Source organism: Lathamus discolor, chromosome 6, assembly GCF_037157495.1.
Source record: "Lathamus discolor isolate bLatDis1 chromosome 6, bLatDis1.hap1, whole genome shotgun sequence".
In the NCBI taxonomy this organism is placed as follows: Eukaryota; Metazoa; Chordata; class Aves; order Psittaciformes; family Psittacidae; genus Lathamus; species Lathamus discolor.
The window spans coordinates 7,088,834-7,103,690 of record NC_088889.1 but is presented as its reverse complement, the minus strand read 5'-3'; the positions used below and the strand labels follow the sequence as shown (position 1 = coordinate 7,103,690).

At 38.3% G+C, this 14,857-nt stretch overlaps 1 protein-coding gene across 1 annotated transcript in view; it reads right to left on the bottom strand.

Moving 5' to 3' along the window:
- The window catches only part of MYBPC3 (myosin binding protein C3), a 62,747-nt gene that overhangs the window by 33,413 nt on the left and 14,477 nt on the right, over positions 1-14,857 (bottom strand). Inside the window, exons 7-16 of the mRNA XM_065682800.1 lie at positions 14,509-14,557; positions 13,255-13,299; positions 10,879-10,932; positions 10,123-10,125; positions 6,044-6,067; positions 5,153-5,319; positions 4,209-4,341; positions 3,973-3,975; positions 3,410-3,534; positions 2,744-2,849 (exon numbers count right to left, since the gene is read on the bottom strand). Coding sequence (XP_065538872.1) covers positions 2,744-2,849; positions 3,410-3,534; positions 3,973-3,975; positions 4,209-4,341; positions 5,153-5,319; positions 6,044-6,067; positions 10,123-10,125; positions 10,879-10,932; positions 13,255-13,299; positions 14,509-14,557 — 709 coding nt within the window. The remainder of the gene's footprint in view (positions 1-2,743; positions 2,850-3,409; positions 3,535-3,972; positions 3,976-4,208; positions 4,342-5,152; positions 5,320-6,043; positions 6,068-10,122; positions 10,126-10,878; positions 10,933-13,254; positions 13,300-14,508; positions 14,558-14,857) is intronic.

Here is a 14,857-nt window from a genome sequence, read left to right as displayed (position 1 = left end):
CAGTTACATTACTAGAGTTTGTTTTCCTTTGAAACTGATCAGATGACACATCAAGCCTTCAGAGACAGGAAAAATCACGTCAAAACTTCTTCAAGGATTATTTCCAAAAGCACCTGAATTTTAAAAATAGCTATTCCATAGTGATGCATAATAATAATGTGAGACCTTTCCAGGTGATCAAAAGAACATTGTTTCCTGATTACTGTGAAGAGACCCACATAATGAGCTCTCCAAGTCCTAGTCTGATGGATGGCCACACACAAAGAGTTGTGGTCAATGGCTCAATGTCCATCTGGAGACCAGTAACGAGTGGTGTCCCTCAGGGATCGGTGTTGGGACCGGTCTTGTTTAACATCTTTGTCGCTGACATGGACAGTGGGATTGAGTGCGCCCTCAGCAAGTTTGCCGATGACACCAAGCTGTGTGGTCCGGTTGATACACTGGAGGGAAGGGATGCCATCCAGAGGGACCTTGACACACTTGTGAGGTGGGCTGATGCCAACCTTATGATGTTCAACCATGCCAAGTGCAAGGTCCTACACCTGGGTCGGAGCAATCCCAGGCACAGTTACAGGTTGGGCAGAGAAGAGATTCAGAGCGGCCCTGCAGAGAAGGACTTGGGGGTGCTGGTCGATGAGAAAATTAACATGAGCCGGCTTCAGTGTGCGCTCGCAGCCCAGAAAGCCAACCGTATCCTGGGCTGCATCAAAAGGAGTGTGGCCAGCAGGTCGAAGGAGGTGATCCTGCCCCTCTACTCTGCTCTTGTGAGACCTCACCTGGAGTATTGTGTGCAGTTCTGGTGTCCTCAACATAAAAAGGACATGGAACTGCTGGAACAAGTCCAGAGGAGGCCACGAGGATGATCAGGGGCTGGAGCACCTCCCGTATGAAGACAGGCTGAGGAAGTTGGGGCTGTTCAGCCTGGAGAAGAGAAGGCTGCGTGGAGACCTCATAGCAGCCTTCCAGTACCTGAAGGGGGCCTATAGGGATGCTGGGGAGGGACTGTTCATCAGGGACTGTAGTGACAGGACAAGGGGTAACGGGTTAAAACTTAAACAGGGGAAGTTTAGATTGGATATAAGGAGGAAATTCTTTCCTGTTAGGGTGGTGAGGCACTGGAATTGGTTGCCCAGGGAGGTTGTGAATGCTCCATCCCTGGCGGTGTTCAAGGCCAGGTTGGATGAAGCCTTGTGTGGGATGGTTTAGTGTGAGGTGTCCCTGCCCATGGCAGGGGGGTTGGAACTAGATGATCTTGAGGTCCTTTCCAACCCTAACTATTCTATGATTCTATGATTCTATGCCTAAGAGGTTGTATGCGTTGTCTTGTGCAAGTCACATAATTGCTTTTGTTCATGTGCTTGTGATTTCATATCCCAGGTTTAAAGGGTGCTATAACAGGTGCCCTGTGTTAGTGTCTGTTACTTGGCTTAAACTATTGAGCATTTCCCTGATGAACCACAAAACTGAAGCTCGTTCTCCATACTGTGTTTCATGTTTTCCTGGGACACTGTCCTCCATTGTCCAAAATACTCCCTTTGTTGCAAGAGCATTGACTATCTCACATAATAAACCCAGTAAAATACAACGTAAATGTCTAAGTGCTCAGTTTCCTGTTGCTATAATTTGAAGTGTTTCTCTGGCCACTTGCTGCATTTCAGGCTGAGACAGCTGCTGGTTTGGCCTTGTCACACCAAATGCCCAGCCCACAGATAGCAGCCCTGTATGATATATGGGAGTTGTTCAAAGGCAAAGGATCAAAGTGTGGCAGCTGCACTGTGCTCTGAGAGGAACAGATCTGATTGTCCCCATCTCTTGTGACCAGGCATCTCTAAGCAGTTCCTGAATAATAGCATGTGTGTGCCTGTGCATGTGGCTTTAATGGTGTAACGCATATGCTGTACTAGCTCTTGAGCTCTATTTAAATTCTCAGTTCCTTCCTTTGAGAGAGCAGATGAGTGTTTGGCACTTTCCAGGAATGTAATGGGCATTGTGGGAACAGTTGATAACCACGTGCCTGAAGCCGTTAACAAGCACAAGAAAGTTTCATCTGGTAGAGAATGAAGTGAGAACAGTTTGAGTAAGACCTGGTATGTGAGCACTGCCTGCTGTGCCTGCCCAAGCAACATGAACCCAGCTTCCGCTTGGCCGGAATGCCCAATAAAATGGACTCTATGGTTAAATGTTTGTCATCTTAATCCTACTCACTGCATATGCATAATGATTGCTTTTACAGGATCACTACAACAGTTATGTCAAAATAAGTCAATGACCTTCTCTCTGTGTCTCAAGAGACACTAATATTTTACCTAAGAAAAAGTGCTTTTTAAGAGAACCAAACACCACACCTCACTGTGGTTGAGAAGACTGGAAGATTCCATAAAGTACAGCAGACTCATTACAGTACAGATCTGATTGTCTGGCCAATAGTTAGACATTACGGTCAAGTGTTTAGAACAGTTTAAAGCTAACAGCTCAGTACAGTCGGCAGCATGCTGTGAACACTGCACAAGAAATTCTAGAGACCCTATAAAATACCTGTACCTTTTTTCCCCTGCCCTCTCAGTTTGTGCTCAGTGTTTGACATATAGGAGGAGGATCAGTCTTTTTCTGAAAGCAGTTATATAGGATGCCTTCTTCCTTTGTATTCACAACTCTAGTACACAAACACTGGCCCTAGAATGTCCCATGGAGTGAGATGGTTTCATGTTGTTTGGGGCTTTTTTGCCCTTCTTTATTTTCTTACCATTTCACTGTAGCTCCTTCCTCAGACACTTCACATTCAAACTCCACCCTCTCTCCAACCATCACCATTTGGTCTTCTAGTGGGTGAGTGATCAGGATTGGAGGTTCTGAAAATGAAGATACTTTTATTAAAACAGTATTCTAGAAGACTGAAAACCTGAGGTAGATTTCAGCACTCTGCACTGTACAGGAAGAGACCCATGGTGATGCTCTCTGTGCTGAAAATTCAGATTTACTGTGCCAGACCACATTATCAATATTACCAAATGACCTTTTGGGTTTTGCTTCATGAGGCAGAATACAAACACAGAATTAATCAAGTTTCATATATAGTCTAAAATTCAAAACCAGATGCATTAGTTTCTTGTACTACTTCAGCTGCCCATAGAGTTTATATTCAGTGGAATCAAATTTTAAAGTAACTTTCTAGCCCTATTGTTGGGGAGAAGTAAATCACTTCCCATATGAGAATTAATGGTAATCATCATTGTGCTGTTTTCCTGTGCTTTCTTAGTTGCATCTATAGGAATAGTTTTCCTTCATTCAACTGTAAGAAAAATATATGCTTCAAGAGATATCAGAATTTGTTCATATGTGAGAATTTCCTTTCCCATGAGATTAATCTGAGAGTTGAGAAGGTGACAGTAATTCAAAGTTTATTGCTCACCTTTTACAAACAATTCCGTGAAGCTCTTCTCGTCCCCTACCACACATTCATATGCTGCATCATCAGCCAGAGAGCAGTGGTTTATGGTCAGTATTCTCTTATTCCCAACAGACTCAAAAATATATCTGAAAAGAGAATCTGAATGTAATTATCGGAGTCTAACTCCTTTCAACTCAGATGCTGTCTTCCCCTGCATGGCAGAGGAAAAGATTCCTTCTTTTTCTGGCATCTGTGGCAAGGTTTAAGACTCAAGCCCTATATCCCTGTCCTGGTGCAGGGGACAGCAGTAGTGCTTGAAAAACTATAGCATAGGCAATTATGGAGAAATCTTCATACAAGTGTGAGAAGTACAAACTCCTGTGAATGGTGCCACATCTTTTTCTAACATCTGGCAATACAACAAACCTGACTACCATTAAAAGTGCTTTGTCATGGCTTCAGCAAGAAATCACTGGAAACTGGGTTGACAAACAAGCTGCACTGAAGTATACCCCATATCATGAGAAAGTAATTTTGAACCCTGGATATGCACATGAAGGTCAGGATATAATCTGAGGACTTACTTGCTATGTAGGTAGATGGAAGCATCCAGTTTCATGTGTAGATATACAGAGCAGAGGGGAAAAAAAGAAAAAGCAGTGAGATAAGCAAACAGTCCCTAAGACAAAGCTTTATGGAGATTCTTACTCAGCTCCCGTTTCTCCCCCTTACAATCCTTTCTTTCCAAGAAAAACTAGTTTTCCCACTTTGTCCAAGCTGTAGCTCCCTCTCCTGGGGTTCCCCCATGTTTCTAGTTTACCTGCCGCTCACTTGGATCTCTTGTCCATTCTTCAGCCATTTCACATCAGCATCTGGATTGGCAACTTCGACCATTAATTTGATCTTTTGCCCTTTATCCACCTGGTAAGCTGGATCCAATTTCTTGAGGAATGCTATGACAAAGAATAATTAAAAAAATTGAAATCTTACTCATTTTTATACTTAACATTTATTTTTGCATTCTCTATCGGGGAAGAAATTCTCTATTCCCTTTCCTATGGTTTAGCATCATCCTAAAACTTCCCTGCTTTCTGCATCCCTGTTTGCATTTTTACCTTTCCTGTCTGTTGTTCATCTTGCTCTGTTTTCTGTTTTCCTTAATATTATAGGATGAAAAGTACGTGATATAAACTAAAATACGCACAGTAGAATAGTCTTCATCAGACGTGAATATGTACTTCAACACATCCTACACAGAGTTACAGCTTTGTCCTCCCATGTAGGAAAATGATACTGATCTTGGTGAATGGCAGTTTGCCTTCTCTGTTTCAGACTTTTAAAACAAATTGGTTAAAATTAGGCAATTAATACTTCACAAGTCCAGAAAAGGCTCAAGAATTCCAAATATATCATTACAATAGAAATTAAATTAAATTCTTCCAGTGGACCACTGATGGCTGACATACTGATGAGTTTTAGGCTTGGGAGTGTTGTTGCTTTCTGTTCAGGGAAAAATAAGGGGTAGGGCAGAAGAAACTAGTTAAAATGAACAGGTTCAGAACATCCAGAGGTTCAGAGGAAGGTAGCTCAGAGCTTTGGGCATCACTTTAATCTTTGGGAATCAGCATTTCACATGTAAAACTGTGTAACAATTGGAATTTGAAAATCTTGTTCCCTATGTTTTTCTCATGGCTGCTATTAGCTGATGTTAATACTTGAAGAAGGTAAGAACACATTTATTTGGAATAAAGATAACTTGCCAACCTGTACTTTTTTTCTCTTCCTTCTTTATGCGTTTGAGGCGTTTCAGCATCCCACGCAAATCTGTGATCCCATACTGAAAAGCAATTTTCTCGTATTCAGAAGGAGGAGCTTTCCTCAGGATTTCCCAGACATCAACATCAGATTGGGATTCAGATTTTCCTTCACCTCTGCAGAAAGGGATTAGAGGATCTGAATGCCACTATTGAGAGGATTTAAAAACACCCATAGACTTGGCGAGCTACATATTGGCTTGATGAAGCCATTTCTTAATGAAAAATGTAGTAGTCTAATTTTTCCTATATTGTTTCCTAAAATGATGAAATAAAACTAGTTTTACTGCTATTTATGTATAGTGATTAAAATGAAATTACTGACCTGAACGGTTTACTTTCTGTTAGCCAAGGCAAATAAATATTAACTTCCCTTTAATGATGGGTAATGGAAACACGTGAAGATTTGTTTTCCTGGTGTGGTCATATACAAAACATGTGGCAAAACAAGGAACTGAACTGACATCCTGAGAACGCCTTAGAAACAAGGCAGTTGGTTTATGTTAATAAATGACAAATCCTTTTCTACTCAGGGCCTTTTTTCTCTTCACTAAAATGAATTGGATGTTATTAAAATACTTATCATCTATTGTAAATATAGTTGCTGTCTATAAAAAACTATAAAACATGAAGACACATAGATTGGTGAGTAATGGCTAACAAGACAATATTTACAATGGACTACTTATAGTTTAACCAAACAACTTGCAATTTTGAAAGAATTAATGTTTGGTTTAGCAAAACAAATTTGGTTGCCTGGCTTTGGGAAAGTCATTTTTTGCTGTCATCGTATTTTTAACGTAAAGATCATAAATAGAAAAAGAAGTTGCTGTAACCTTACCGATTTACTGTGCGCAAGAAGCTGCTGTACTCCAGAATGACACAGAGAATCGTTTGGAAACACATGTAGCATCCCGATGGGCAAGAAAGAAGACATCATGTGTTAATACAAAAAAGCCATGAATGTCATCTTTACCAGAACATGCTTGTGCTTCAGTAGCAGGGAGATAAAGGAGCTCATGCAAAAGCTCTGAAATAGGCTTAAGAAAAAAGCTGTCCACTGTTGAAACCACACTCACTCCCACACTTTGTGTAGTTCCACTCACTATACAATTTATAAGTGTAAGCATGTCTGGTTATTCCAGACGTTATCCCAGAATTATGGCTAATTACCTTACAGGGAACACATAGGTCATCATGGAGTTGTTGCCTGTTATAGTTTGCATTTTGGTAAATAGAGAAAGGGTAAAAGATGTAATTTAAAAATTCCTTCTTTAGAAAAAGGAACTTCTTGTGGCTGTTGTTTCTGGTATCCCCAGAACTGAGCAGATTTCACTGAAGCAGAACACACTCTTATAATGAAGCCATGCTCAGTCGTAAACCCAATAAGAAGACAAGTAGGTAACGCAGAGAAAAATGGAGGATTATTGGGCATATTTCCATTTTATTTTTCCCCTAAAATGTTCTAGAAAGATAACAGTCCCATTGGTGTGAGAAGTCATGACTGTAGTCAGTCGAGACAGAAGAGATAACCAAACACTTCTGGTGTTCGTTTTATTATCAAGCCAACAAGGCTTGCTCATAATGTGAGCACAATGTTTATTAAAGTACTGCAGTCCATACCTGGGATTTCCAGAGCATCTGTAGCTCTTGAAGAGGAAAGGAAGCAAGAGACGAGGATTTCAGCTTAGAGAGTTTGAGATGAAATATGGCATGTGATGTCTTATATCTTCGGAGGGGTTTATCACTCACTAAGCCTTCAGTAGCACTCATTGGATTGATAGGTGTATCTGAGGTTTGGACTTTTTGTGATAAGTACAACCTACTGGGTATTTGTTTTGTCACAACAGTGAGTCAACATCACCCACAAATTTAATCAGGATTCCTCTTCTCTATATATCTATCATGTAGTCTGGAGCTGCTATAGATGATTTGTAGTTTTGTCTAGCAGAAGGCAGGACTGTTGAACTGATTTGCCAAATAGACCAAGGTGTGTTTTTAACATGAGCCATTTTGGGGCAAGTTCTCCTAATCATATCAATGAGCAACTTTTAAATATTTCTAAGCACATGTAGATTGAAATAGATATCCAAGTACATAAATCTAGCAGTATATAATATTTCTAATGTGCTGAGTTCTTTGTACTAATACAATTAATGTTCTGTGGCACAAACTATCTCAAAAGGAAACATAAATTCATGCGAAATAAGAAAAACTTAACAGGCAGTATATGAATTCTGGTGTTGTCTCGGTCTATCTGCCTGCTTCTAGGCTCATCTCTATTCACCCCTTTACCTGAAAATTTGCAGATAGGATTATTCATAGAGTTTTCAAAAATAGTTTTGGAGAGTTTTGTTTAAATGCGTCATGAGAAAAATCTCCCAATTTGATCCCACAGGCCAGTATATCCCACTATTGAGAAGACTTTTGTAATTTTAGCTTTAGCTTTTCCATTACTCACTGTCATCCCACCTTTATATCTGGCAATACTGGTTGGGTGTATGCAAGCTGAAATACAAGAAATTTGGTCCTAAGCATGAGTATAGTACCTTCCTTGGAAATACTAACATTTTTTAATTACAGGGAAAGGCTTGTAAGCTGCATGTAAAGTTGTACTCAAAGTTAAAGGTTGTAATTTGTATAGTGTTTGAGTTGTGAAAAGCCAAGGAAAAAAATGTCTTTCTCTGCTTCTGAGCAAAGGCTTCTCCATCCCAATACTCCTTTTCACCATTTTGTATTTGTTCAAGCTTTCTCTTTGATCCCATAAAGACACAGAGTTTGCACATTTAGGCCGTACTCTTCCAACAGGAACTAAGCAGTGTATGAAAAGTCATAGACCTAGACTCCTGAGGTTTCTCCCACCCTTACGTTACTCTCCTTGATGTTGGGATCCTTATTCAGAGTGATCACCTCATAGGTTAACTATGCACTTGGGGGCATTAAGATGCAGCTCAGTGAACCTGCTGTAAATGGAATATGCAGCTGATACGTTTTAAACATATGTGGAGGGGTTAAAAATAGTTTTGTACATCCCAGAGATGGTTCCTTCCTATCCCATTACTGTCAACTGATTGGACCCTGTCAGCTGTCACCTCCTTCAAGGTCTCTGCTCACTATCCCATGTAATAGCTCAGTGACAGCTGTCCCCTTCCTCTTCCCAATGACCTCTCCTTGGCCCATGACATCTGTGTGTCAACACTAGTTAATTAAATTACAATGATAGGAGATACAGTATTAAATGAAGCTCTTTTTATTCTAGTGGGAATGTTCATTACCTCTGGATTGAGTGGGACTTGTACATTACGTGTGACAAAGCAGAAGTGCCAAAAGAATACTCTTCAATTCTATTTGAATCTGCATAGCTCTTGAGAGTTCCTCAGCATGAAGTCCCCTTTTCTATCTTAACAAACTATTCTATTTTTAGTTTCATTCCATTATAAGTTTTTTTTTTGCCTATCAGTTCTCATTAACAAAGGAGTGGTCTTCAAGCTGTGGTGTGCAAAGCCTGAAGGATCCACAAATTAGTTCTAAAGTGGCTGTGAAAAACACCTGGAGCAGTGAATCATCAGCATGCTTAAATTCAGTAAACGGAGATTCATAAGTCAAGAAAGGTCAAAACCAGCGATAGAATGCAGTGACATTTATAAGCTTCTTCTAATGAATTGAATTTCTAGTCTAACAAATAGTGAAGAGTTAAATCCACAAACTGAACATTTCTGGAAATACTGGAAATTTTTACTCCTTTAAGAGTCCAGCCACTGCTCAAAACTAATTACGAAAGCAGAAGGGAAACGCACTAGGAGAAGGTCTCATAGCAGGTTTTCCCTACTTTAGACTTACAATAAAATTCAAATGCAGGTTTTGTTTCAGACTTCTCTGGGGCTCATGGTGAAACAAGAAACTTGGATATCAGTGTCAGCTATAGAAAGTTCGATAAGTGGACTTTCTGTCTTGTCTGGTTTGAGAGTTCTGGTTGTAGCGTTACTGCAAAGCCACAATTCCCTTCTAGCTGGATATGTTACATATTGCATAATAGAGGGCTTTGTACATCTATGTCATGTTGTAGCCTCACTGAAATTTGTGAGTTAACTTGACTGAAACATCAGGCTATTGAGCTATTGCTCTGTAACCAAGCTACTCCAAATGTATACTTGATCCTGTACTCTTTGTGGAGATAAACCCCTTTTTATGAACAGTAATACTAATAGCTGAGCAAAGACTGGACACAGATACCCAACAGCATTCACCCAAGCAGTTGATTGTGAAAACTTAAATGGTATAAGTTACATTTGCAAAACAGGAGTCTAGTGACAAGTGTTTATAGAAACTTCAGGAGCTAGAAAGACTCAGTGAGTGGCCAAGGGCAGTGAACAGAGGCATGTTTGGAGTAATGGGATGATAATGAGCAATGGAAACTTCACTTGGAATGGAATGAAATGGTTGTAATGGAGACGCCCGTACATTTATGAAGTAAGTGACTTTGGTAATACCTTCATTAACATATTTAAGAAAGGATGGAACAAAACTTCAGCACGTTTGATAGGCACCAGCAGGTATATTATGCAAATGATTTTTCTGATTCTAATTTCTACGATTATAGGAATTTAAAGAAGCAGACTATTGAGAAAATCTGGGAATTCAAGGGCAATTTAAAACTGCTTATAAAAGAAAGTGATGATGAAAATGAAAAGACATTCAGAGAAACACATTGATTTGTATTCAGTAGTCTGCCCTTAACTTCTACTAGCTGTTTGAAAGCATTTCTGTCTCAGGAATTGCTGATCATTTTCTTACATGCTATCTAAATTTTGTCATGCTCTGCACCTAAGAAAGATAAAGATGCATGCATTATTTCAAACAAATGGTTCTTATATTCAGCCTGACCCATGCATTTGTAATAAAATAAAATAGAAATCTTACTCTCTGTTAGCAACAGGAGAATCCAAAACATCCAGATTAAGATGGTGGGAAAAAGAGAAAAACAGAAGTAGGCAGGTTATGAAAACAGATATTGCAATGAAGGATGAGAATGGGAGAGTAAATTCCACCAAAAAATGTCAGTAAAAGCAAGAAATAAAAAATAGAATTGGAAGAATATTTATATAGAATATTTATATAATATTTATGAAGCATAGAATATATTTACATATATGTAATAAAAAGCTATAGAAAATATAGTTGTATAGTGTAATACTAACAGATATCTAATGAAATGGCTTGTCCTCACAGCTTTCTGATGAAAAGTATTGAGGACACTTAGGACAGAAAAATCTTATTATAATGTATATGTATTCCTATTATAACGTATATAGCTGCTATAGATAATAAATACGTGTCTATAATAAATTCTTATAGACAGGTATTGTAAATTGTTGCTGCATTTTGGGGCTTTTTGTAGTGAAAATCGCTGGTGAAAGCATATAATTGTCTTAGTCCCAGCCTTTTCTGTCTTGGGAAGGATCAATCTTATAAACCAAGCAGAAATGCATCAAATGCTGAGTATTTGGGGCAGTTGCCATAATTTTCTGTCATTCTGTTGCCAGTTAGAGCTGCTTCAGGAAAACTTCAGGGATTCTGAATTTATGAAGCTTTCACTTAATCTAGATTTTGTGTTTTCAGAGTTTTTTAGCGGAAGCTGGTTGTTTTAATTCTTTAAGTTCATAGATTTTTACTCACCTCTTTTTCAGTAGGGCACTAAAATTAAACTCTCCATCTTCATGACCTTCCGTGCTGTATAGTAACAAAAAGCCACAATTAGTTTCAAAAGGAGACGGGAATACCTTGTGAGACTGCAGCATTATGTAGGTGATATATTTTTGTAGGGTACTAGTAGATGGATTTAGAATGACTCAGAACATGAACTGACATGGGAGGTGACAATTAGGCTCTTTGTCCGTATTGGTCTTCATATAAGTTTAAGAAATATATTTAATGAATTTGTATTTTTTCTATGCTGATTATGGATAAAGTTGTACATAGCGTTAGCTTGGTGGTCATATTGATCTGGAACGTATTTACTATAAAGATGTTTCAGAAGCTTTTCTTTAGAATCATTGGTGCTTTTGGAAAGCTGTCGTGTCAGAAATGTGAATACTATTTACAGTGTGGGCAGTATTTAATCAACCGTTCTCTGGGACTTCTTCCCATTCAAATAATGTGGGGATTTTTCTAGTATTATCCCAGCTGTAATTGTTTCCTAAGGATCTTTGTGATTCCAGAATTTATTATACAATAAAGTGCCACATCATTGGTGCTTGGGAGAGTTAAAGGACGAATTCTGTGATCTGACTTTGATTCTGAGATGAGGTTCAGTATGCAATTACCCAACAAGCATCATGCCAATCAATGGAGCGATGAGTGGGAACAAGAAGCAACAAGCAGGAGTTTTTTGATGTGTAATTTTGGCTGTTACATATGGTGAACTCAGATGGAATGCACGATGTTTTCTTGGTGTTCCAAATCAAATGCCTTTTAGCCATGCTTCTGAGCATTTGAAGTATAAATCTACTCTGAAAACTTAGAGTAAGGTCACTAAAATCACTTTGTTGGGTTTAATTGCTAAAAAATCACTTCAGGGATTTGATATAAAAGTGCTGGGAGTTACACTGAATTTCATGACTAATGATTATTCAATTTAGGGGGAAAAAAAGGTCTTTTCTGCATTTAGACAAGGTTCAGAAAGTCAAAATGGATTTTCTTTGTCTCTGTCTCCCATCATCAGTATTCAGCTGCTCCTTGACATTTCTGTTGTCTTGAGTATGAGAATCTGGTGATGCTGTCTTACAGCATTCATATTTGTCCAGCAGCAACAACTTACATTTAATTATTGTTTTATACACAGAAATTATTCTCTTTTGTTGTGCTGCTGGTGGTGGTAGCCCATGCTGCTGTCTATAGCAACATGTAATTCTAGTTGCTTCAGAGAAAATCTGTCTGTAGAAGTGTAAACCAGAATGTCAGGAAAATTCAATATTGGAGAAACAAATATTTCAAAACATAATAGCTTCAACAGAAAAATTATGGGCATTTTAACAGTATTGTTATTAAATGGAAGAGAAACAAATGCCAAACTTCTTGTGCTGCTTGACAAAGCAATGTTAGCGAGAAAAGTAACAATCTTGAATCAGCATAATTTTGAATATGTAATGAGAAGAGATCTTTCTATTAAGACAAAACCATTTTTACTTCTGTTATTACTCTCAAGGTAGTACAGTGCTGCAAAGAATCATTTTCTCGATACGATGCTCAAATGGAAAAGTGTATTTTGGCCACTTTGTTCCATACTTTTAGAAGTTGTAGTGTTTGCAGGCATAAAACGTACATGAAAATCACTAGTACAATACCATTTTTTTTAGGGGGTTCTTCTGATCAAGTACTCAGGAAATCATAATCTACAGCTGGGAGAATAACTAGTCACCTATTGCTTCTCAGGTGGTAGTTATATTAGATTTTCAGGAAAGCCTAGCAATCAATATTTAGGTTTTCTGAAGAATAAGGCCCTAACAATTCCTTTACCATGCACAGATTTAAATCTAATCTCAGAGTTCCTATTTTTGTTATGGTAGAAGACACTGGGATAAAAAAGGATAGGCTGGGAAATTAAATGATATTGGGTAAAAAGTGTGCCAGGAAACAACAGATTTTCATCTACATGTGTGTTGGTACATTTCTGTGAGCAGCGGCAGTCTCTGTCAGGATGCGGTCAGTAGAGAGAACGTGTAAAACATCGGGGCAGACATGCATGTAATTTGAAGTTACTTTTTCTTGTAACAGTGGTGAGAAGATGCCACTTTTCAAACACATGCATTTTCTGTAGATGAATCTGCCTCTCTTGGGACTATCAAACTACTCTTTTCATTATTTATACTCACGTTACTAGTTATTTGTATGGATTTGACTTATAAATACTACACACCAGAAACAATTATTTATTTGGAATTTAAGCTGCTGTTTTGTTTTCTTTTTTTTTCCTTATTTTATTTCTTTTCCTAAGCAGAGAGAGACAGTTCATTGTTAGACTGGAATTTGTCTGCTGACACAGACAGTGGCTACCTGAGGAAGGCTGAAGTCATCCGTCTCCCCCCTCCTGCTAGGCTCCTGAGTGAGGGCATCAAAGAGAAAGCTTCAGATTTAAACAGGTCACTTCAAAATCTGGCTCCATTCTTACAGCAGAAACTGAAAATCTGAACAGCCTGAAGCTGCTCACACTGCACTCCCTCTGAACTGATTCTAAATTCTGTGCTACCAAGAAGAGAAACTCTTGAAGCCTGATTTCACTGCAGTGAAGTAACACAATGCAGCTATGCACTGAGTGTCCCCTATTTAATAGGCATCACAGCAAGGCTGGTCAGCCTCCTATAGGAGGATTTGACAGTAGATAAATTCTTTTTTTGTGATACAGTGCTAAAAATAAAAAAAAACCCTAAACTAATAATCCATTAAAAAATAGAACTTCTAGGGAAAAACTTAAGAAGTTGCCACAGACGATTTGTGTCCTATGTTAGAGAAATAGTTATCTGTTGGAATATTCATGGTCTAGTAATTTTGCAAAGATGCATAAAAACAAAATGAGAAACTGAATCACACAAAGGGAAAAGAAATACTCAACAGTGAAAAAACCACGTGGTCATTGTCTGAATAAGAACCCAACCAGTTGTGCCTTTTTTTTACTAATAGAAGGGAACATTATTCCAGTAAGTCACGTATCAGTCCAGACAGTATGATAGATGTGGGAGAATAGCCATTTCAGCACCAGTGTAATACCTTGCAGTCTTTAAGACCTGCAGAAATCTGAGTTATTACACATAGTATTGTTGACTTAATTAAATTAATATAATTATAGAACATGAAAACAAACACAATCAAAATGCTTATATTAATATTATCAGTGGTATGCTGCTCACGGACCTCTCATCAAGCCTCTGTTTAGCAAATGTTTGTATTAAGGTATATGTAGTTCCTCAAGCCTGACCACATCAAGACTATGCACCACACAGAATCTTTTCTTCTCTATTGGTCTACATCTGAAGTGCTCTTTACAGGTCTGAAAAATAAAGTGCTAAAATTCTTGGTAGGATTCTACACATTATCAACTGAATAATTGAAGACAAGCATGATTGTTATGCTAATACAAAGTCTAAACTCTATTAGATGATTTCTAGGAGTTCTGTAATATTTTAATAGTAGAAATATCTTCTTAGTAGACATCCCTATCTTTGTGCTTTTAATTAGCTTTGCCTAGGAAAGTAATGAATGCTACATGGAAGTATAATCTGATCTACATGAGTTTCCACTGTACATACTCACGTGCGTCGGAAGGCAGTGCGAATATCCAAGTCCCCAGGTATCGGTGCTTCTGGTGTGACAAAAAGTGATGAATAAGAATGGGAAAGTCAAAATAAAGCAGAAATACAGTGTTATTTCTAAAGCTTTTCCTTTGCAGATCTGTTGGTTTTTTGGTTTTTTTGTTTTTTCTAAATGTCTTATGTTGTAAACTGTGATCAACTACATATTGAAAGATTGAAGCATCATCTTCAAACAGTAATTAGCTTTCAACATCCAGTGCTCCGTGTGTAGCTTAGCTCTTGTTGCATGCTTTATAATAACCAGCAACATGATCAACTGTCTTATTTCTTGTCAGTTTTCCTTCTGGTAA